This window comes from Rhinichthys klamathensis, unplaced genomic scaffold (assembly GCF_029890125.1).
Source record: "Rhinichthys klamathensis goyatoka isolate OS25496 unplaced genomic scaffold, OSU_Roscu_1.1 h1tg000177l_1, whole genome shotgun sequence".
Classification (NCBI taxonomy): Eukaryota; Metazoa; Chordata; class Actinopteri; order Cypriniformes; family Leuciscidae; genus Rhinichthys; species Rhinichthys klamathensis.
The window spans coordinates 834,893-859,069 of NW_026606706.1; the positions used below are offsets into that span (position 1 = coordinate 834,893).

The following is a 24,177-nucleotide window of genomic DNA, read 5'->3' on the forward strand; positions in this document are numbered from 1 at the left end:
TATATTCCAGGCCTAGTGGAGTTGGTAACTAATAATAGTAGTAAATGTGTAAAGTTGCATAAAATGGAAATACTCACTAATGCAAGAAAAACTACCTCAAAAGACTGTATCTGTGCTGTTGTCCAGTAACTCCAGTTGGAATTTTCACCCCAAAATGGCTGCCGCCCTACCGAAGCGCCACCTAGTGGCTGTTACCAAAAAAGCAAGGGGTTTACAGTGCGTATCATATTAAAGGTGCTCTAAGCGATCCTGGGTGACTTCACTTCTTGTTGACGTTCGAACTATTGTCAAACAAAACGGAGGCTAGCTAGACCCTCCCTCCTCCTCATCCGCACACTAACCCCCCAAACCACACCCCCAAACCCTTCTTGTCGGTCATTGGCTGGAACAGTTTGTTATGTTTCGGGGAGCGGGTCGCCGCAGTTTGTTTTTGTTGCTATTTGTGGAGCCTGGGCTGTCTACAGAGATCGCGTTTCTTTACAGTGTGTTCAGGGGACAGGCAGCCAGCGGATAGTGAGGAGATGTTTGCTGTATGTGACAAAAAATGTTTTGGCCTAAAAAACGCGTGACATCGCTTAGAGCACCTTTAACGTAAAAACAAATTTTCAGTGCATATCATATTAACGTAAAAACTAATTTTCAGTGCGTATCATATTAACATAAAAACTCTTCTCCGCGTATAAATTGCATGATAAACACAATGCATGCTATAGAGACACATTTAACTTGACCGGGTCGCAAGACCGCAACTGTGTAGCAAGGCCTTATAGAACATACTTTTGTTAGCGGTCGTGAAGTAAATAATTAATCAATATAATAACTGCCTACTCAAGAGAGCATGCGATTTCAGACGCAGCCCTTTTTCTCTGATGACTTGTTTACCGGCGCGAGGGCAGGACAACTCTCAAAAATGAATGCGTGTGCTTGCAGTCGATTGTGGAAGGGTGGAGTTAAGTGGTCTAAACATTTTCACCGGATATGACATTTTGATTAAACATGACTAATGAAACATATGGATAGATTTACAATCAAATCTATAACATGAATTTACAACATAACGTATATTTTCATTTCATGCTGACTTTAAAGTGCACTTTTTTTTACAGATTAATCTTCTACATGAGGTTTCTATGTTCATATACCGTACTCATTAAGTAATTGTGTGACAAAATATTCATAAAAGTCTTCACACTGCTGTTGCATCTTGTATTAAATGCAGCTCATATTTGAAAAATTATTTTGAATGCTGGAATCATTATTCCTATACAGTGTACAACAAATAAGACAAGATGATAAATAACCACAATAAAGAAATATACAGGCTCAGCATTTGAAAAGGAAATCTGATTTACAAAATCAGGATATTAGGCCAGTTCAAGCAGTGAGTTTGAACAACACAAAAATAAAGTAATAAAAATTTTTTTTTCAAAAGCTATTTTGAGGAAAATCACTCAATGGTGCTTACCTGTTCAAAAGTCACAGAGGTATTGTGGGTGTTTGCTATGCCATTGCTACATGGATGCAAGGTTATTCTCTGTGTTTTTTGAAGTATGTTGCTATGCACTTGCTATATTGGGTTCTGGATAGCTTTTAGCATTTTGCTGTGTGATTGATTGCTATAGGGTGTTCTGTTGGTGCATCCCAATTCGTGTTTTGCACTATTCTTTGCTTTTTTGTAGCATAAATAGTGTGAGTGTTCAAGCTGAAAAATACCCTGATAATGCACTTAATTAACCAAAAAAAAAAAAACTAAGTGTGGAATGCTGGAAACTTTGTGCACTCAACTGTCACAGCTTTCCTTACTAAGCAGAGGGTGAGGGGGTATCAGGCTCCAATGTTGAATGACAAAATAAGTAACCTTATAAAATTCACACACTACACGGTTGAGCGCATAGTATTAGCGTATAGTGCGTCATTTGGGACACAACTTATGTGGTCTTTAGCATGTTGCTATGCAGTTGCTATTGTATTCTGGGTGTTTTTTTTAGCATGTGTCTGGGGTTTTCAGGGTAGTTTTGAGCATGTTGCTATGCAGTTATTTACTAGTAGAGCCGAAATTCTTTACCTCTCATTAGAGTATTAGTTGAGTATTAGTAGACTGTTAGGGTTAGGTTATGGTTAGTAGAGTAAGGGGTTAGGGTTAGTAAATTAAGTTGACATGTACTTCCAAAGTTACTTATAATCAGTAGAATGTCTGTTGGGGCGCATTAAAATAAAGAGTTAGCAGATATTAAGCAGCAGTCTCTACCAATACTCTAATGAGAGTTAGTTGACATGTAGGTGCAACTATTACTTATAGTAAAAAGAATATCTAAAGGGGACCATCGAAATAAAGTGTTACCATAGTTGCTTTTCAAAGTCATTTTCCCCCCATCTTCTACTGTTCTTGCTTTTTGCCCCAAATCATTGTCTGCTTCATCACGAACTATGCGATAAGATTCACCTTATGGCAAGAGGACACTGACTACCTGTATTAAGTCTAACCTCCAAACTTTGCTTGACATCTCCAGCCTATCTCTGGCCAAGAATTAAACTGCAGAAACAGGCTTCTTTTAAGGTTGAGGGGAGACACTAAGGAAGGTACTTAATGTAATGACAAGTTTGCTATATTTTATTCATTTTTTGTCTTAAAAAGTGTAAAGCATTTTGGTTTTTCGATATTGTAATGCTTATGGAGAGATTTTGGGACAGTTTGGACCCACTTGGTCAAGGTTTAGCTGGTTAGCAACTGCAGTTAGATGTTGGTTGTTGTTGTAACTGCAAAAGGCGTCCTTCTCAGCTAACACCATTCAAAATTAGTAGTGTTTTCTGACAAAATGTATAGCCTAATAAAATATTTGTTTAAATATTTAGATATTATAAATATTCTATGGCAAGCGAGAGCCATTGGAACAGAGCGAGGCCGTTGGTGCGAGTGTTAATGGGCGTCAACTGCGCCACACACCACACCGGTCTCAAGTCTCACGGAGGAGCTCCGGAAGGATAAAAGGAGGAGTGACGACAGAGAAGGACGAGAGAGGACCAGGCCTGGGACATTTATGTTAGTGTCTTAGTTTTTGTTTATATGGCAGTCATCCGTGAGGGGCTGCTGCTTTACTCTCATTTTGTTGTTTATGTTTATTTGGTAACACTTTAGTTGAGGGTCCAATTCTCACTATTAACTAGTTGTTTATTAGCATACATGTTACTAGGATATTAGCATTTACTCAACCCCATTCATTCCAGGCCTATAGGACTTGAAGACTGACTTTCTTCAATATTTTGAAAATTGTCTCTCAGGTATCTTTTGTTCAATCTGGAAATCTGTTTTCACACAAGGAGGGAAAACATGCCCCAAACAAAGCGGTTTGATGGCTATTTTGCAGCACTCCGTCACCCTTTGACATAAACCCCTTTATTGTTCATCTCTATGAGTGGGAGGATGGACATGGTATTAAACAAAAAGCACTGATAAGGTTGTGCAGAGGAAGCGTTCTGTGCGCCAATCCCCAACTGACTTCCATGATCCATCCAGGCATTTCCCCTCCACAGGAAACACCCTCACCAGGGAACATGTACGGAATGCTGCCTTTTGTTCCGAGCGGGAGATAAGCGGCGTGACAATGCTCCAAGTGTGGTATTTTTGCATCCTCTCGCCATCAAAAGGAGGTTTATCGAAACGAAGGGTGGGTAATGCGCTGTCTCCATCTCTCAGCTGGTCCTACATCTGGTCCAATGACTCATTGTCTACTCCCTGCAGGAAAATTGGGCTTAACTTCCCATCTATCTTGTAAGATTACAAATCACCACTTTCTGTGCCAAAAATTGTGATTCTTCTGAGTAATATGGTTGGAAAAGAACTGACGCTCTTTTGCATAAGCACAGACATATCAGGCCAAACACAATCAGCCCAGACTTTCATTAAACAGAGGAACTTTCACAGGTCAGTCTTGGTTTTTCCTAATTTAATGAGAAAATCTGTAGCCAAAACTTGTTGGAAATTTTTTCTCAAATCTATATCTTTGACGCATTAACAGGTTTAAAAATGAATGGCCCAGTTTCACAGACAGGGCTTAGATTAAGCCAGGATTAGGCATTAGTTCAATTAAGACATTTTTTTTTAAACCTTAGAAAAAAAAATGATGTGCATTTTGAGACAAAACAATAGCACTGGCATATTTTAAGATATGTCAGTGCAAGTTGATTTCAGTTAAAACAGCTCAAACATGCATTTTAGTCTGGGACTAGGCTTAAGCCTTAGGAGGTATGTCTAATAAATTAACTGTATGCATGTCTAAAAAAGTGATTATGTGTGGCTTTTCACATCCATGTTTCTTTTTGATTCTAGGGACTCGAGATTCAGTTCAGCTAAGATTATGTTTTTGCACTGTAAACTCATAATAATAAATGAAATACCCCTGTCAGTTCAGTATCAGATGGCGTTAAACTAGAAATGCACAAAGGCAGATTTTATATTCATAACAGCATGCTGTATATTAGTAAAAGTGATATGTGATAAATGTAACTGTAAATAAAAAAGCTCTAATATAAATTATTACATTTTATGTGTGCATAAAGATTTTAGTCAATGAGGAACAACCTCAAACACTACATTTATCTTCTGATTATGACATCACAGCAAGTTGATATGAAAAGCACCATTTAAACTCCAAAGATGCCTTTTTAAATGGAAAAGAACATAACTGTTATTGTTCATATTGTTGAATTATATAGTTTTTACTGTACATAACACAAATTATTTGTATAATGTCAATAAAACTGTCCATTCTTGCAGGAGGAAATTGAGGGCTGCATTGTCATGCAGCATCTGAAACGGCTAATGAAAGTATTTTTTTAACAGTGTTGCATCATTGTCAGTAAACAGGCAGAACTTCCTTATTCTTCCTCCGAATATGTATTAATAAGAACGGGGCACAGAACGACAACCTTTTAATTCAAACAGCACCTCAGAGAGCAATCAATGAAATGCGCTGCCCTTTTGACTTCACTAAACCGTAAACATCTTCAGGCTGTCTTCTTGTATTACATGTTGGCAATGGCAACATTATAAAAGCGTGAAATTTACATCACAAAATATTGGTGGTATTACAATTTCAAAACAGCACTGGGCTTGAGATAAAGGATAAGCACAGCCAGCTCTCCATGACTGGAGTCTCAGACCTGCTGTTTAACAGCCTCAGGTAAAGAGAAGGGCTCAATTTCATATTCAAGCACTGTTTGTAGGAGGCTCTGTTTACCGGGCGGTGAAGAAAATAATGCTAACTGGCTCAAGTATGTCATCAGTTTTAGGTCTTAAAGGGATTCTAGCACTTTTGCCATTGTAGATATAATCGGTCTCAAACAGTAATGGATGATGTGCTGGCATAGAGCTTCATATTCATACAAATGTTCAACACACACAGTGGGGTCCAAAAGTCTGGGATTCAAAATCAAATTTAAATCTGGACATAAACAGTTTTAAGAGTTTGAAAAATGTGAAGAATAAGATTCCATTGTATTAATATTAAAATTTCACTCTACCTTAGTTTTTAGATGATGTAAACTTACACAAATGTATCATAATATCCTGGCCTGAATATTTTTATATTTGACTGGTACCAAAATGTTAAGATGTTTTTTGCATTCCATATTGCTGATAAACCTTTATGTAGTAAAACACAAAAAATAACTTTGCCAGTATTTGATCTTCATGCATCATTCTTCAAATTCTGCAAATGTGTTTATATTGAGCTAAGATGCATATATATATATATATATATATATATATATATAAAAAATGTACAAACAAAAAAAATGTGAAATGTGCTACTGGCCCAAGTCAAGAGACTCTCCCTCAAGGATTTTGTCCTTCCTTCAATGTAAGTTTATACAATTCTTCATGTTTATTATCCACTAGATAATCATTCACCAAGTTCAAACAATAATAATAATCCTTTCCTTGGCAAGCAATAATAAAAAATGGAAACTGAGGTATAAAAAGTTGATTTTAATGGAGTATGGAGGACTGACAACTCAGCCAAAATCAAAAAGAACAATCACGAGATACTGTCAGTAGACACACTTTCAATGATGAACAAAGATTCATTGCAAACAAAAGTAAATCTGAAATTAATGTAGTCCAAGAAAACTCATGTTGAATGTTGTGCTGAGAAGTAACAGCAGCATGTGATAATGGAAAAGTGATGGTCATGGTGAACATGTTTTGGCACACTGAATATAAAGTATGAAAAAGTATGACTATGATGTATCAAACGCACCATCAGACCATTTGCTTTATGGGTTTTTTTTCTGTATGAAGACATGATATCATGATAGCACTGAGAAATATTGAAAAGTTGGACAATGTGCGCTCTTTCTCCCCCGTCCTTCACATTGATAAACTTTGGTGCAGAAGCATTGCTAGTATGTACCTTCTCTGAACAGGTGATTTATTTGCAGCCCTTGGTTAAACATGTGCATGTTTCCACTCTCTCTAAAGAGATGCAAGTCTTTCCAATTCACAATGTCACAAAAATGTATTTTTAAAAGAGATCCAAGAAAACTATCTAAAAACAATCAAACTACTATCTAGAATAAAGATTAGACATATTTTACACGCCACTGGTAACCACCACCAGCCCAGCAGTAACACTTCTTAATATGCCACTTTTGACATATTCACACAAGCACAAAATAGCAGAAAGAAGCTCTTGATTAAGTTTGCGAACACTGCTCTAAGAGTTTTACCATCTTACTACAATTGTGATTCATTCATTGAACTATCAAAACAAGGTCAAATGTAAGACAATTTGAAGACAGACAAACAATAATAAATGTTCAAGTAGATAATCCTATATAAGTATTCTGCTCATTCTTCTTACTGTATATATATATATATATATATATATATATATATATATACACAGTCTTATTTAGCCACCAACAGGCAGTTTAACCCAATGCATCATCTATCATTTTTGCTGTATTAGGCCCAGATGAACTAACATCAAGTAAAAAATTATGACAAAAAAATAAATGAAATCAATGCTTTAGCTCTTATACAACACTACAAAAATATTTGCGCAGATGTCAAGTACAGTGCGACGCAAAACTCAAGTGATCAATTGAAAAGAAACCCAAGCTATGGTAAAATCCACACAGGATTTTTGGATTTATTATCCACAGTGTTTGAATGATTACATGCACACATCTTTATGGCATAGTATCCAGCACAATGTTTTTCAGGCATACTTCCTCACTGCACACACAGAAATGCTGTGCAATAACAAAGATGAGGGTTTAAAGACAAGAAACTCTTCATGTCTTCAGACAGTGATTCGCTTGAAGCCCATGAGCTCAAACTAGGAAGTCTGGACAGCAGGACTGTTTGTAAGTTGCAGAGGAAACCCAGCAGCAGATGGTTTCACTTCCTGCCTGCACTTTAGGTGAAGCACTTTAAGCAAAAGGTCGACCCGGTAAATATTTGGTTTCCTCCAAACTCCAGGTTTGGAGTGCCAGGCCAAAAAAATCTTCACAGTGAGCACAAAGACACGTGTGGACATTAATGCAACACGCCATAATACGCGGACTAGTCATGCTGCTCTTTGGAAAGGAAACACTTCCGTATTGTTTTCAAGTTTAAGTGCAGCCGCAAGGTGTCAAACGTTCCCATTTGTCAAACGTAAAAATTGAAGTAGGCCTTCAAAGGTGAAGCATGATGGGAACATAGAGGAAGAAGCAGACTAACACTACTGATGTACCGATATGATGCATCAGTCAGTACGGCCATTCAAGGCTTTTTACAGGCAGCTTTGGCTTTCCCATTATTGCTGGACTTGAGTTGTGTCATCTCCACCTCAGCCATGGCTTCTGATGGCAAACTGCTACGCATGCGCTCAATGGTCTTCTGGTAGGAAGCTTTCTCCTGTTCCAGAGAACGGATCAGGTGCTTCATCTTGCTCTCTCGTGACAGGAAACTCTCCACGCTGCTCTCCAATGTCTGAATCTTCAAACGAGCCGCCTGTTAATAAGAAAACCAAAAATGAGCACTGGGTGATGAATGAAGCTTGTGAAGAAACTATGCACAATTTTTGTCATGTGACCATATAGACTATTGTTCAAAAGTCTTTGAATGTTTTAGAATGTTTTTGAAAGAAGTCTCTTATGCTCACAAAGGCTGCATTTATTTGATGAAAAATACAGTAAAATGGTAATATTTGGACATATCATTACAATTTTAAATAATTGTTTTCTATTTGAATATATTTTAAAATGTAATTTATTCCTGTGATGGAAAAGCTGAATTTTCAGCATCCATTCCTCCAGTCTTTGGAGTCACATGATCCTTAATATGCGGATTTAGTGCTTAAGAAATATTTCTTAGAATCAAAGAAAGTTTAAAAAACAGCATTTATTTAAAGCTGCAGTCCGTATCTTTTCCTCTTTGTCACCATCTCTCTGTTCGAAATCTGTAACTGCAGTGATTCGCGGAATTATCATCTTTACGTGGGTTGTAAATCGGCATGAAACAGCGCGGATGAACACAGTGCTTTGAGGCGAGTGCTGCTGTCAGTCACCGCGCTGTGTGGATACTGTCATACAGAATCACAGATTCACTTTTTGAAAGTTTTACCAACATAAGAATTTTCATAAGAAAATGTCTTCTGAACAAGTAAGTAACATCCATTTTTGTTCTGACCAACTAAGGGGGGAAAAAGCATTCGACATAAGCTTCGTTAGATTTAATCAACGCGATTTACAGCAACCGTGCAAATTATAGCCTACTTTGTTTTCAAATTGTTCATGTTAACAACATCACATCAGCATTGCGTGACTAATGTTAAATTTAATGTGTTTTATGGTTACCTGTGTAGTTCAGAATTCATATTCTCCATAATAGCAAAACGAGAAAGGCACAACAAAGGAAACGCCATAACTGTGTGAATTAAGAAAACGTACTGTTACACGATTGAACTATTGAAATGTCTTAACTTACTTGTTCAGCAGAAAAAAGCCGTCTCTTCTTCCGTTTTGAACCCCTTCAAAACACGGAGTTCACGCACTTTTCAAAAGCCGTTAAATATGATGTTTAAATCCTTGTGTTCGCATGAGACGGTTTCTTTCTCTTTCTCTAGCCACCTTAAATCCGAAGTACGAAGTCTTTTGGGTTTTATAACTGCTGAATCTCCAGTTGACACTGATGATTGTTGTTTGGATCTTTCTGGATGCCATAAGTTTAATTATGTAAAGTGCTGCGAGAAAAGCCTATACATCTAAACATCTCGTCACGCGCAGTATAGCCGGCTAGCCGAAACTCCTTCTTTATGTGTACGGGTGTGACGTAATGACGCAAAGACATGCTTGAATTTCCCGCGGAAACCCACCAGTACCACTGGAATTAAAATCATTATTACAAGCTAACCGTTTTGAATCTAGCTATGGCAAGCAGATAGTTTTGACCACTGGCAGAATAAGTTTTTTTTTATATAATTATTTTGGATTATTTTTAACTTAAAAAAGCTACGGACTGCAGCTTTAAAATCAGATTTTTGTGGAACAACAGCCACATTTCCACTGTTGGCGATGGAAAGACGATATGAGATGTAAATAGTGACCGTGTTATGGAGGATGATCAGATATTTCTTTTAATTTCATTAACTTCGCTCAAATAGTGCGCTTGGCCAAATTACTATAGAGAAACTGGCAGCCAGGCAACAGACAAGTGATCAATCCTGACGTCACTACATGCATTCTACCAGCACGGTTCTACCAGCTGGCTAACCGTGCTGAAAATTCCAGGCCGTGAACTGTTTGTAATCCTACCGTGCCGAACCAAGCTCAAGTGGAAATATAACTGGTACCGTTCCTTACCGTTCTGCCTGACAGTGGAAAAGCAGCTAATGTAAAAGTCTTTACTGTCACTTTTGATGAATTTAATGCATCCTTGCTGAATAAAAGTACAGAAATCCAACTTTTTAACGGTAGTGTATTTAGAAAGGGTATTTTTAATGCTACTTTGACATTTAACATGTAAAAGTAGATTTTCTATATGGGAAATTAAAATTACATTTATCCACATCTAAAATACTATATATATATATATATATATATATATATATACATATACACACACACACACACACACACATTGGTGAAATGCCAATGAATAAAACTCAAGAAAACTTTTGGCTAAATGGTAGCTATGGGGTAAATTTTTTCAGATGTTTCAGGGTAAGCTGTGCCAATGGCTCAAGTAATAGTATTATTGATAGTCAGTTTTGCATCTATGTACTATTACGTTAGTTTGGAAAATTTGGACACTTTCCCCTCTAACATGTTTCTAGGAACAGCTTGGTTTTAGCAACAGGTTGTTTTTAAGAACAAATTGGAGATGAGCATGCTGTGACAATACATGTTTAGACTAATGGACTTTCAAGGATAATTCACTCCCCCACATTCATAAACACTAGTGAATGACCGATCAACAAGCTATTATCAGCTGAATTCCTATTACTTTTAATTTAAATGTGAAAATCAAAATACCTTTTTAATATTCTTTGGTAGTAAACGAAGAGGCGTATCTGTAAAGATATCCAGTTTCAGGCTGTTTGTCTTTTGTACTGTGAGTGTGCTGCCACACACTGGCAATAAAGACACAAAAAAACACTTCTCTACTTCTGCTATTTTGTGATATAACATCTACATACCTGCAGTTTCTCTAGCAAGTCCATGTTCTGTTTCTTGAGCTGGGAATTGGATTTCTCCAGTTTATCCAGCCTATCAGACTCCTCTGATGGTGGAGGAGCGTCTGACAGCTCATCCTGCAGGACGTGGTACTCCACTTCATATGCGTGCAGCTGCTTGGAGATGTCCATCTCAGTCGCCTGCAAACCACATTTCATACTGACAGTTATTGTCAGAGAATATGCCACAGGTTCTTTCAAATTATTTGCACACATACTGTAAATATATATATATATATATATATATATACTGTATATATACACACACAAAGATTTTTTGTTATCAATTTCATTAACAATAAAGGCTTTTGATTTTTGGAAAGTAAGTTACACCACCTAGTGGTTAAATAATGTGCATTCTACTCTAAATAGGCTGTTTGGCCAGTGTGTGGAGAGAGACACCAGTGTACTGCATACTGCGCAGCAAACGCTGTGCTGTCTGCTATTAAAAATAGTATATGAAACAGTATTTAGTATGCAACAAAAACGGTTTTCAAACAGTATGCTACACTGTTGTCACAAGATCACTTTGATCATGCCACATGGCCACTTTACGGTATAGTATCCAGTTGCAGTTTAAAAAAAGGATATTTTGAGTTTGATCAAATAAGTCAAGGAAACCATGTCAAAATCATGGGTGATCAGAGTTGTTATTGGTAACTAGAACTATTTTTTTTGAAAATCATTTCAGTAATTGATATAAAGACGGAAAAAAAATATTAGATGAACAGCTGAAATTAAAAAAACAAACAAAAACATACAAATTTGAAGTTGAAGTACTTAAAATACAATTTACTTTTTTTTTTTTAAATGACAAAAGCACATACAGTATGAAACAAATTTAATAAAATGTAAACTAAAATAAAAATAAAGTGTAACTCAACCTTAACCCATTAATAAATACTATAATACTATATAAATAATACTAAAATAGCACTGATATTACTTACATACTCATTTGGAGACTGTATGGAATATTTGAATAAAAAAAAATCTAAATCAAACGGTGGGCGATTTAAAACAATTGAAAAAAAAAAAGAGATTAAAAATGGTGAAACACTTAAAAGAATTGTTGACAGGATCCAAACCTTACACTTTCCCTTAAACATTCATAATTATTTTATATTAAAATCTTGATATTAAAAAAAGAAAAGTAAAAAAAAGACCATGAACACATTATGTGCCAGATCCCTGAGAAACAAAATATGAGTGTAAAACTTTTTTTTTTTTTTTTTTTGTTGATGAAATTAAGTCCCCATATATGCAGGAATAAAGATTATTCCATTTTAAATGTACCTTGGTGATCGTCTCTTCCATTTGGCTGTGAGTGAGGGTGGGGATGGTGGATTTAAGGTACTCCACGATACTTTCAAAGCAGTCACACTCCAGTATCTCCCCCTCGTGGTTGCTCAGCAAACACAGGGCCACCTTAAAGATCACCTCTGTGCCTTGGACAAACAAGAGGTCTGCCACAGAACACACATACATGTACAAGAGTCAAAGGCTAAGCACTGACTACAATACTTGACTTATGCATGAAATGCATGAATTTGAACACACAAGATCATTTCATGTTCCCCCTAACCCCATCACATACCCTACATTCGTTCAGGTCTGAATAAGGTAGTTACGTAGGAAGTGAAATATACCAAATATACGGGCAACAAAGCCGAGCGGGAACTGAGAGGCGAAGAGAGTGAGGAACCACGGTGCGGCGTACAGGCTGGGGCAGATCTCGTGCTCCTCCAGGTGAGTGTACAGGTTACGGTGATAGTCATGCAGCAGACGGGACAACTGGTACATCTGGATCTACAGAGAGAGAAAGAAGAAAAAGTCCTCACACTTACAGGTGTGACCTTTAAACAGGCTCTAACGCAACTAGCTGAGACAGCCCTCTCACAGGATTAAACATTGGCACATCTGATGATGAATAATCACTAACAGCTGAGGAGGAAACAGTGTGCAAGAGGTGGAGACGGCTGTTTGCATACCGCTTGAGCAAATGTGCATTAAGTCATGTGTATTAAAAATACTCTGTTCTGACCGTTGGAACAATATTAGGATTTGGAATTTACAAATCACTAAAAGAAAAGCTCTAGTTTAAAAAAAAAATAGTATTTCTTAAATTTAAGGTGTGCTAGGTCACTTTCAATTTATGTTTCACTGGTCAATACATCAATGGCTTTGAATGTTATACTGACACCTGGTGGAGTGGAGGTAGCATTGTGCAAAAATGTTTCAAGGCTGATGACACTTCAAACATGTTTGTTTTTTAAATTTATTTTACAAATGAAAGTGTCTGATAAAACCTTGCTTTTGATGCAATAGGAAAAAAAATTATATAACATACAGTTCCACAATTTAGGACACATTGTTCTATACTCGTTCCATTATCTGACACAAAAACCAGTTCTGCTACATTTAACAATAGGCATAATAAGAAAAGCGAACATGCCAGTTCTGAAATAAAAACACGAACTAGTGAAATCTGACACTCTCTCACACACGCCGCACCTGCAGGGAGATCATGTCGGGACGGTACTGTCGGCGAATGCCCAGATCGTACATGAGGAACTTGAGGGTGTCGAAAGCCTGTTCCTCGCTCATATGCAACAGTAGCAAACCGGCCACAAAACTGATGCCCTGGCAGTAGCCCACCTCCGTGTCCAGCAGGGAGTAGGCCTTCAGGAGATTGTACAGAGACAGCTGTCCAGCTCCCAGCTGAGCACTGAAATACTGGTGCGTTGGGAATGTCCGGCCTGGAAAGGAGAACATCCCTTCAGTAATGTGCTGGGTCAAAAATATAACACTATTCTGATGTCCATGTGAATTTGCTGCAACAATATGAAAATATACAGTAATAGTCTGATTCACATTTTATAGGTGATTTGATAATTAATAAACAAATAATATACAACTTTGAAATGCATTCCATGTATGTAGTTTATCAGTATGCGTATTGCCCTATAAACAAACTCTACGTGCTTGGTTGGATACAGACCGAGGTCGACCAGGATGGCGTGTTGCTGTGCTGTGAGCTGTTTGAGGAGATCCTGATAAGGCGTTTCAGGAGACTGCTGCCGCTGCGGCAGACGGTGACGCAGACGATACTGCTGGAAGAGGAGGAGCCACACCTCACCTCGCCGACTTTTGGGGACACCTACAGAACACACACATTTTATTTATTTATTTATTTATTTTTATTTATCCTTTATTTTACCAGGTGATGTCCCGTTGAGATATTCAAATCTCTTTTACAAGGGAGCCCTGGACACACCCCTGTATACACATACAATTTAACTGAGGGAAATCTGAGCGTTATTTAGAAGAGCAAAACAATTTCATGTTTATTTTAATCTACACAGTACAATTATATATATATATATATATATATATATATATATATACACATACATACTGTATATATGTGGTGAGCAGTCCAATATAAATTTTAGTTGAAAAGAAGTCTCTTGTGCTCTCTGGGAGGCGTTACAGGACAATCGCCTCCAGAACAACTAGCTTCAAAAACAGTTTCATTCCAAAAGCAATACACATTCTGAACTCTGAACGCTGAGGACTGTGGATTAAGCATGACTGGACCCTTATGTATTATGTATTAATGTGTTTGTCTGTATGTATATATATAATATATATATATGTTAATTTATATGTTTAATGTTTACTGTTTAATGTAATGCTGGAACCTGTACCAAAGAGCTGTACTGAAAACAAATTCCACCAGCCTGGCTTAAATCAATCAATCAATCAATCATCATTTATTTGATCCAAAAAAACGGTAAAAACATAAATACTAATATTAATATTAATACAATTTCAAATAACCTTTTTTTTTATTTTAATCTATTTTAAAATGTAATTTATTCCTGTGATGGTGAAGCTGAATTTTCAGCATCATTACTCCAGTCTTCAGTGTCACGTGGTCCTTCAGAAATAATTCTAATATGCTGAATTGGTGCTCATTAAACATTTCTTATTATTAAAGGAGCTGTATGTAAGAAATTTATTTCAATTAATCATAAAATGGCCCTGATATATCACTAGACATTAAGAAATCATGTACATTTCAAATACTTATATCACTGACAACAGTAGTCCGGCCAGGATATTGTCATTTAAAAAGTGCAGTTGCAGCCCTCAACTGATGTTGATGTTGTCATGTTGTGTTTTGGTCTGATGCTCCACCCTCCACCTATCTACCAATCACGAAGTCAGTAGTGTTGCGGCATCCAGGTTGCCAGCTCTGCTCTAGTTACCACAGCTGCAGCTTGTCACGTTCCTGCTGGATCCTGCAGCCGATCTGGCAACCTTGAGTCAGGGGGGAGGGGGAGGGGATACACCACTCTACAGTAATTTGAAAGTGATTGCAGTACCAGTTTTGGCCACAATCTTAAATACAGCTCCTTTAATGTTGAAACCAGTTGATAAAAAATTGTTTTCAAGATTCTTTGCTGAATAGCAAGTTCAAAAGAACAACATTTAAAATATTTTGTACAATGTAAACATTGTTACTGTCCGTTTTCATCAAATTAATGTGGCCTTGCTGAATAAAAGTTAATTGAATTTTTTTTTAACTGACCCCCAAAACTTTTGAACGCTAGTGTAAGTATTTCTGTAACAGGTGTAACAACAAAAGATGATGTAGAGTAGCATGCCAGAGACCAGAATCTCTGAAGTAAACAGTTTTTACCCTGGCAGACGGCGCCGTTGATCTCTTCTTTGTCCCACTGTACTTTAGTGCGGCAGGGGCTGCTCAACTTTTTGTCCCACAGGGCCTGCAAATCTTTGGAGCACTGACACACTTCCGGGTAGTCCAGCTTCATTTTACGAATGTGCAATTCATCACGGCTGGCTGCAGGGTGAGAAAACTGTTTAGCATTCATTTATTCAGACTAACATCAGAACAACTAGTAATTAATATATTGCTTTTATATTCTATGTAACTGGTTCTCAATTTGTGGGTTGTGACCCATAAATGTGGACAGAAAGGGGAAATATGCTAAATGCAATTTATCAACATTCAAATAAATTCATATTTTTAATATAACATTGTATCAGTATATGATTTATAAAATCTCATTCATCATATTTTAAGAGCAGATTACAATAATATACTGTATGTTCTTAAAACAATTCATATAAAAAAATGCCATTGATCAGATTATTTAAATAACATTTATTAGTAATTTGCGCTGGTTTGCCACTTGATATTCAATGTAAAATATGGGTCCACAAGCAAAACCAGTTGAGAGCCATTCATCAAAGTCATGCATACAATAATTTAATAAGTTTCAGTTTGTAAAAATAAAAGTGCCTTTACAGCAGTGCATGTACAATGGAAGCCTCACAGGCAAGCGCACATCACTGGGTGCTTCTCAATATCCCTCCTCGTCTCCTCGCTCCTCCGTCCTCCATCCTATGACCCGGAAACCAATCGAGCTCAGCCATCTTGAAGGACATCTCAATTCTCTAATTGCACCGCGAGGAGGCGAGGATCGAGGAGTGAGGAGGCTTCCAGAGGAGCTATGAGCGAGGATACACAGGTGTACCCTTTGCGGAAGAGTTTTATCGACTAAACATGACGCACGTATCAATTCTCCTCCCCCTTCACATCTGTCACAATCATTTGAATTTATACTTTACTTTTGTAGTTTACATAAACCACACAACTCACATATTTCAACAAGGTATCTTGCTTTATTATTATTTATTATGAATTTCTTAAATAAACTAACTTTAACAACATAAGGGCAGATCCTTTGAGCACTGCCGATGACGCAGTGAAGTGACGCTCGAGTGATCAAGTATTCCAATGTATTAAAAAAGCTTTCATTCAATTCCTCCGTCCTCGTTTTTTTCCCTTGCAGCCTTCCCTCGCGTCCTACAGGGGGTGGAGCTGAGACGCGAGGAAAGGAAGCGAGGAAAGGAAACGAGGATGCACAAATAAGAAATGAGAAGCACCCACTGTCAATAAAATGTAGCATGCTGCTGATAGATCGAGGAATATTAAGCACTCTCCATTTCCATAGCAACTTTAGACAAGGTTCAAAGTATACCAAGTCATGGCATGGCCTTTTACAGTAACCTTAAAGCATCACTACACATATGTACTATCCAATATAAAAGCATATATGAACAGATGAATAAGAGAACGATGCTCTGTTTTACTCCAGATTAATGCAACTCTTTAACTATTGCACTCAACAGGAGAAAATGATATCCTAAAAAACACTTATAGGCACTGGAGAACATGTAGCTATCTGCCTCATGCTGGTTTGTATATTGCAGCCAAACAATGATATCATGCCAACAACTGCCTGAAGTTCAGCATGTTCAGGCAAGATGTCAATGCCATGGCTGTATTTTCTTACCTTCTACAATGACATGTTCATTCAGTTCGGCCCATCCAAGAGCACACAAAAACAGACAGAAAACATCAAAAGTAAAAGGGTAGAGGAAGCGACTTGAGTCTCATGCGTGATGCAGTTTGGCCAACAGAGGGCAATGTTTCACATGCTTTTTGCTTTGCTCTTCCAAAGCAAAGTTGAAAATACACAATATTAACCTTTCATAATGTGTTAAAGAGATTGAAATACTGACATTATTAAACCATTTCTGAAAGACTAGAGCTACATATGTAGCCCAGAGGTCACAGAACTGAAAGTGCACTCTTAAAGAACGTGAACGTCATCCAGACATTCCCATCTATAATTAACTTTGCTCCAGAATGTAAAATAGAGGCAGTGACACTTGCCCCTCTTAAAATAAGGCCATGGCAAAAACAACAGTCTAATCAGAGTGGCGGGAGGAAACACTCCCTCTCCTGTGACTCCACAATGTACCATGAACACTGGACTACTCCTGAAGGTTTACATTTGTATGCATTTGGCAGACACTTTCATTCAACGTGACTTACAATGCAACTGACTTGTTCATACATTAGGTTTATTTTATCAGTGCATGCATTCCCTGGGAATCAAACCCATGACTTTAACCTTGTCAGTGCAATGCTCTACTGTTTGAGCAACTGGAAATATTTTAGTTCAGCTAAAAATTTAATCTGATTAAATTAATGACTGACTTTCTGTTGAGTAACACAAAAGGAAATGTTGTAAGGTCTCTAAGCCAGTGTTGTTTTAGTATTATTTATATACTATTATATTATATTATTTAGATTCAGATGGATCCATCAGATATTAAGATATTAAAAAGGATCTACAAAAATGTCATACAATAGCTTTTTCACACATGCACTGCACATTTTCAAACTTGGTTTCAGAAGAATTAGAATATAGCACACAAGTTTATGTATGGTTCACGTTTATGGGGATTTCAGGGTGATTTTTAATTTATTTTTTTGGAAGCACCTGGTGACCCCTCCATTCATTATTTGGGAAAAAGCTGGATAAACAATATTCTCCTTTTGTGTTCAATGAAAGGAAAACTCAAATGGTTTGTCTTTTTTGGGTGAACGAACGGACACCCAGTGAAGTGGATCTGCACGTTATGTTATGAGTGAATCCAAATGAGAGAAAAGTTAAATTATAAGAGAGAGAGAGAGAGAGAGATACAAGTAGAAACACTAACCTTCCAGGCGCTGGTTCTCTTTCTCCATGCGGATGAGCAAAATCTGTTGGTGGATGGCTTTCTTCCACAGGGCCCTGTAGTCAGCTGGGCAACGCCGGCCCTTCTCTCCACCAAAGCTCTGCTCTGGGGACAGAGGGCTGGCCTGAAAGTCTTGATCCTGGTTCAAAGCCCGAGGAGAAAGCGGCAGCAGCTCCCGGCCATCCATGTGGTCTGGAAAACAGCAGATGCTGACCAAAATGTCTAAGATCCATGCTCAAATGGCATGAAAAGACAATAAAGTGATTTAAGGAATGTAGTACTGTGTATTTCCCTGACAAAAAAAGTAACTTTTAGGTTGTTTCTTTTTCTTGAATCTCAGTAAAAGGGAGAGTTATCTTGAAGTTCAAAAGCATGCAGAACAATGATATATTTCAGTGTTGACTTTAAATAGACTGCTGGGAGAACAGGGTGTAATGTTGCACCTGTCTGCTTGTCTGTGCGTACGCTCAAGCATGTGTACCCACCCACGTTTTGCATAGAAGCGGAGGGTTTGTTCATGGGTGACGCTACCCTCAGGAAAATCTTCTGGCGCCAAGAAACTCTGCGTGGAGGCACCAAGGTCAAAGAATCGGTGCTACAGCCTGACAGAGACCTCTTCCTGCCCTCCCCATTACCACTGCAGGCAAACAAAACACACGCTTATTCAAATAAGACAGACCGACATTTTTTTTTACCATGTGCTCTCAATACAGCTGGTCAAACCAGTTATAAGCTAAAAACAACATACATTTATGTAACAAGTTCATTCAGCAAAAGCTCATAAGCAATAAGAAGCAGAGCGTTTAGAGGTTCATAATAGATGTTAATTGGTTTCATGCATAAGCTACATAAAACACAGATTACCTGTTTTGAGGAATGAGAAGAACTAGGAAGTGAACAGAATGAAGAATAACTGAATAATGCATTGCACACAAAAACCTTGTGCAACACATGACTCAACTATGTACAAAAACAAAGAAAACAATCTTACAATATTACCGTTTTTACTGTAATCAAATAATTGCAGCTTTGGTGAGCATAAAAGACTTGATGCTCTTTATTATTATTAATGTTGGAAATGGTTGTGCTACTTCATTTTTCAGGATTATATGATGAATAGAAAGTACTAAAATATACACTTACCGGCCACTTTATTAGGTACACCTGTCCAACTGCTCGTTAACACTTAATTTCTAAGCAGCCAATCACATGGCGGCAACTCAGTGCATTTAGGCATGTAGACATGGTCAAGACAATCTCCTGCAGTTCAAACCGAGCATCAGTATGGGGAAGAAAGTTGATTTGAGTGACTTTGAACGTGGCATGATTGTTGGTGCCAGAAGGGCTGGTCTGAGTATTTCAGAAACTGCTAATCTACTGGGATTTTCACGCACAACCATCTCTAGGGTTTACAGAGAATGGTCCGAAAAAGAAAAAACATCCAGTGAGCGGCAGTTCTGTGGGCGGAAATGCCTTGTTGATGCCAGAGGTCAGAGGAGAATGGCCAGACTGGTTCGAGCTGATAGAAGGGCAACAGTGACTGAAATAACCACTCGTTACAACCGAGGTATGCAGCAAAGCATTTGTGAAGCCACAACACGCACAACCTTGAGGCGGATGGGCTACAACAGCAGAAGACTCCACCGGGTACCACTCATCTCCACTACAAATAGGAAAAAGAGGCTACAATTTGCAAGAGCTCACCAAAATTGAACAGTTGAAGACTGGAAAAATGTTGCCTGGTCTGATGAGTCTCGATTTCTGTTGAGACATTCAGATGTTAGAGTCAGAATTTGGCGTAAACAGAATGAGAACATGGAACCATCATGCCTTGTTACCACTGTGCAGGCTGGTGGTGGTGGTGTAATGGTGTGGGGGATGTTTTCCTGGCACACTTTAGGCCCCTTAGTGCCAATTGGGCATCGTTTAAATGCCACGGCCTACCTGAGCATTGTTTCTGACCATGTCCATCCCTTTATGGCCACCATGTACCCATCCTCTGATGGCTACTTCCACCATGTCACAAAGCTCTAATCATTTCAAATTGGTTTCTTGAACATGACAATGAGTTCACTGTACTAAAATGGCCTCCACAGTCACCAGATCTCAACCCAATAGAGCATCTTTGGGATGTGGTGGAACGGGAGATTCGCATCATGGATGTGCAGCCGACAAATCTGCGGCAACTGTGTGATGCCATCATGTCAATATGGACCAAACTCCCTGAGGAATGCTTCCAGCACCTTGTTGAATCTATGCCACGAAGAATTGAGGCAGTTCTGAAGGCAAAAGGGGGTCCAACCCGTTACTAGCATGGGGTACCTAATAAAGTGGCCGGTGAGTGTATATATATATATACACTGCACATCTGATCTCACCTTCCAGAAGAGATCAGATGTGCTCCTACAGTAGTCACATTCAAATCCAGCCTCAAAACACATCTGTTTAGCTGTGCATTTACTGAATGAGTACTGTGCCACTGTGCGTCCAACTGATTACACCATTTTATTTCTGCATCCTCCTTTTGATTCTAAACTCAAATGGCACTGAAAATTGGATAAGAGACAAACATTAATTACTTAATTGGAGAAATTGAGAGATGAAACCATGCTGATGAGCTGGGTCTGTGGTGGAGTAGTGAGTTTGATGTGTCAATTAAACTCGAGGTTCTGTGGGGTGCGGACTCGATCGACTCCATTCCTAGAGCTTCCGAACAAATGGGCTTTATTGGGGTGCGGACTGATGGGGCAGTGAACCCGAGGTCAGTTCCTCCTGTCCGATTTTAGGGGGAAATCGGGTAGGCGCGCTAAATAAACACCACAGACACCGTGTAAGAGTAAAACTATATGCAAAATAAGATACACAGATGTTTTGCCAGATGAGAAGTTTATTCTATGTATCATCTTTTACTATAATTAATTTTACTCTAATTCCTTTTATAACTGTTTTAATTTCCCTTGCTTTTATTTTGTGCTTATTTTCTATGCAAAGCACTTTGAATTGCCATAGTGTGATATTGTAAAGCATTTTGAATAACTGTTTTAATTTTCCTTGCTTTTATTTTGTGATTATTTTTATTCCTTTCTATGTAAAGCCCTTTGAATTGCCGCGTAGTGTATATAAATGTGCTATATAAATAAACTTGCCTTGCCTATATATATATATATATATTATATATATTTATATATACACACTGAAGATTAATACTTAGAATTAGGGTTTATAATAACTTAAAAAGCTGAAAAGGGTTATTTTTTTCTATTATTCCATTAGATAAGACATCTTTTAAGCCATTCCAAATCTAAGAAGCTTTATAGATTAATATCAGAGGCAGGAACAAGACGTGCTTAAAGTCTAATCAAATCTGTTTTATCCCCCAGGTCTCTGTCTATTTTCCCTGTACCTGTCTCTTTGCTTAGTTACCACAACAATACACAAGCAACAGCAAGGACAATTCAGTTAATGAAAGCGTGAAACGGGGTTGAATGTTATGCATTAACCCTGGACCAACCCTGACCGCCGCTCAACAGACAGGTGTGCTGCACATCCAATTACAAAAGACAGCTGGTGACAATCAACATACAAAGAGGAGGACCCTCTCTACAATTTGTAGAAAACAGAGCAGGGCCAAGGAAGTGACATTTTAAATATCTCCTCCTTTCAGAGCACTCAAAGCATTGGACCATTAAAGCCCGCTATTTTTAAAAAAATGAAGGCCGAATACACATCAAGGAACATCATTTATCAGTGATCTCAAGTTAGCTGTTGTTCAGATGAAGGAGAGCTCAGTTCAAATATTATTGTCCTGCATAGAAACCCTTGGGAGAGTGTCTATATTCCACACATGTACTAATGTAATACACTCGCCCTTGACAACCGCTGCTTTAAATTCTACTTAATAGCTAATAGTTAATAACAGGAACTTTGTTAAAAGGGATAGTTCTCTAGAATAATTTATTAACCCTCATTCCAAACCTATGACTTTCTTTCTTCTGTGGAATATAAAAGAAGATATTTTGAGAAATGTATCAATGTTTGTTTTGTTTTTTTTGTCCATACAATGGAAGTCATAGGTAAACAATACTGTTTGGTTACCAACATTCTTTAAAATATCTTCTTTTGTTTTCTGCAGAAGTCAGTCATACAGGTTTGGAATTACATGAAAATTAATAAACAAAGGCTTTCGCCCTGGGTAGTTATAGGAACTCAGTTATAGGAACTCAGTTATAGGAACTAGCCACCAGGGCGGTCCCCCGAGAACTATATTTTCACTGAAGGCCATTTTACTGACACAGACAGTCACTTACATCCTGTCGCTCTGGCTGTTCATCATAAAACTGTCATCATAAAACAGTTTTAAGATGGTCTTAAAGGTAGGGTAGGTCGTTTTTGGTCTAAAAAACTTTTTCCCAAATTTGTTTAAACTTTCTATATATATCAATGCATAATTAAAATGTAAGTACTCTGATAAAAAGAGTATAAGAATCGAGTGACTCTAGACCGTTTAATCTGCACTAAACGCAGCTCATTATTTCCTTCCGGGACGAAACAAAGGATTGGCTTAGGCGACTGTCACTCTCTCGCAACCATGGCAACACCCCCGCTGCTACATGCGCTGCCCACATGCGCGCACTCGTTTGACTCGAGGAGGGTAAGAGACTAGTAAGAGACACAATTACATGCAAAACACGGCGTATATGTTATGAATCTTACACGAAATTCACCTTCATCACAGTGTAACTGATTGTAATGGGAAAACGTGTATCAATGCAACCTGTTTTTAGCTTTGCTTTATGTTACTAGCTCGTTAACGAATCAAACTCAATATATTTTAAACTTTACCAGTATCGATATGCTAGCTTGATAGTGAGTACTAACAGCCATGTTAGTTGTTTATATTCATAATGATAAAGTTAGGTATTTTATTACATGTGAGTCTGACATGATGTCACTACATGCACTGCTCCTCTCCGCTCGGCGCTGGTAAGCGCGTCCTCCAGCTGTGAGCTGTCGGCATCGCGCGTTCATGTGTTTTGGGGGCGTGGTTTTGGAAGGAGCCCAGAATGGAGGGGGTGGAAGTGAATGGAGATAAGTAGCTGTGTTTATTACGGCCCTGAGAGGACTACAGACACTCTATTTTTATACTCTCTTTTCCAGAGTACTTACATTTTAATTATGCATTGATATATATAGAAAGTTTAAATAAATTTGGCAAAAAGTTTAAAAAAAAAATTCTACCTACAATACCTTTAAATCGCAATTGTTCAAACCAACCTGGCAATGCTTTTTCTCTTAAAAATGAATTCTGAATTATTATCCAACATAAAATACCATTCTCAATTATTCTCAATATTTAAGCACTATAGAGTATAGATGAGAAGAAAGTTCTGTGACAGTTGATGGATGCAATCTAGATGATAAACGCTTTTGTTTACCATTAGTTAGTAAAGACGCCAACATGCAATTGAGGTTTAGCATCCCTTTTGTCCAGTTGACAATGACAAAGTCCAACAATGTTGACAGAAAGAGAGAGTAAGTTACAGAAGTGGTTCTTCTTAACTGACGACACAGTGACTGAAGCCTTTGGGTTAAGAAACAGACAGGTGCAGAGAAGGCCGCTATCAGCTCGAACCTCAGGCACCCCCGCGGGAAAACGCGATCGACGCCCCCTCTCACCTCTTAAGACTCCCGCTGTCCGACAGGGAGGCCAGTGAGCCAAGGGAGCCCTGGTAAAAGCTTTTCAGGAAAGTGGGGGTGTGGAAGGAGGACGATAGACTGAAGTAGGAGTCACTCTCAGAGACACTGCGCGCTCTTGAGATACCAACAGTGCTGA

The 24,177-nt window shown here is 38.1% G+C and overlaps 1 protein-coding gene across 3 annotated transcripts in view; it reads right to left on the reverse strand.

Moving 5' to 3' along the window:
• Positions 1-7,122: 7,122 nt before the first annotated feature.
• Positions 7,123-24,177, reverse strand: part of tbc1d4 (TBC1 domain family, member 4) — a 38,188-nt gene continuing 21,133 nt past the window's right edge. For 2 of the 3 annotated variants that reach the window (XM_056260659.1, XM_056260658.1), the window contains exons 11-20: positions 24,021-24,173; positions 18,830-18,981; positions 18,327-18,536; positions 15,430-15,591; positions 13,723-13,881; positions 13,236-13,480; positions 12,371-12,530; positions 12,018-12,187; positions 10,686-10,862; positions 7,123-7,999 (exon numbers count right to left, since the gene is read on the reverse strand). In XM_056260659.1, the coding sequence (XP_056116634.1) occupies positions 7,769-7,999; positions 10,686-10,862; positions 12,018-12,187; positions 12,371-12,530; positions 13,236-13,480; positions 13,723-13,881; positions 15,430-15,591; positions 18,327-18,536; positions 18,830-18,981; positions 24,021-24,173 (1,819 nt within the window). In that variant the 3' untranslated portion in view covers positions 7,123-7,768. The remainder of the gene's footprint in view (positions 8,000-10,685; positions 10,863-12,017; positions 12,188-12,370; positions 12,531-13,235; positions 13,481-13,722; positions 13,882-15,429; positions 15,592-18,326; positions 18,537-18,829; positions 18,982-24,020; positions 24,174-24,177) is intronic. The other variant, XM_056260660.1, reaches the window with a different exon arrangement.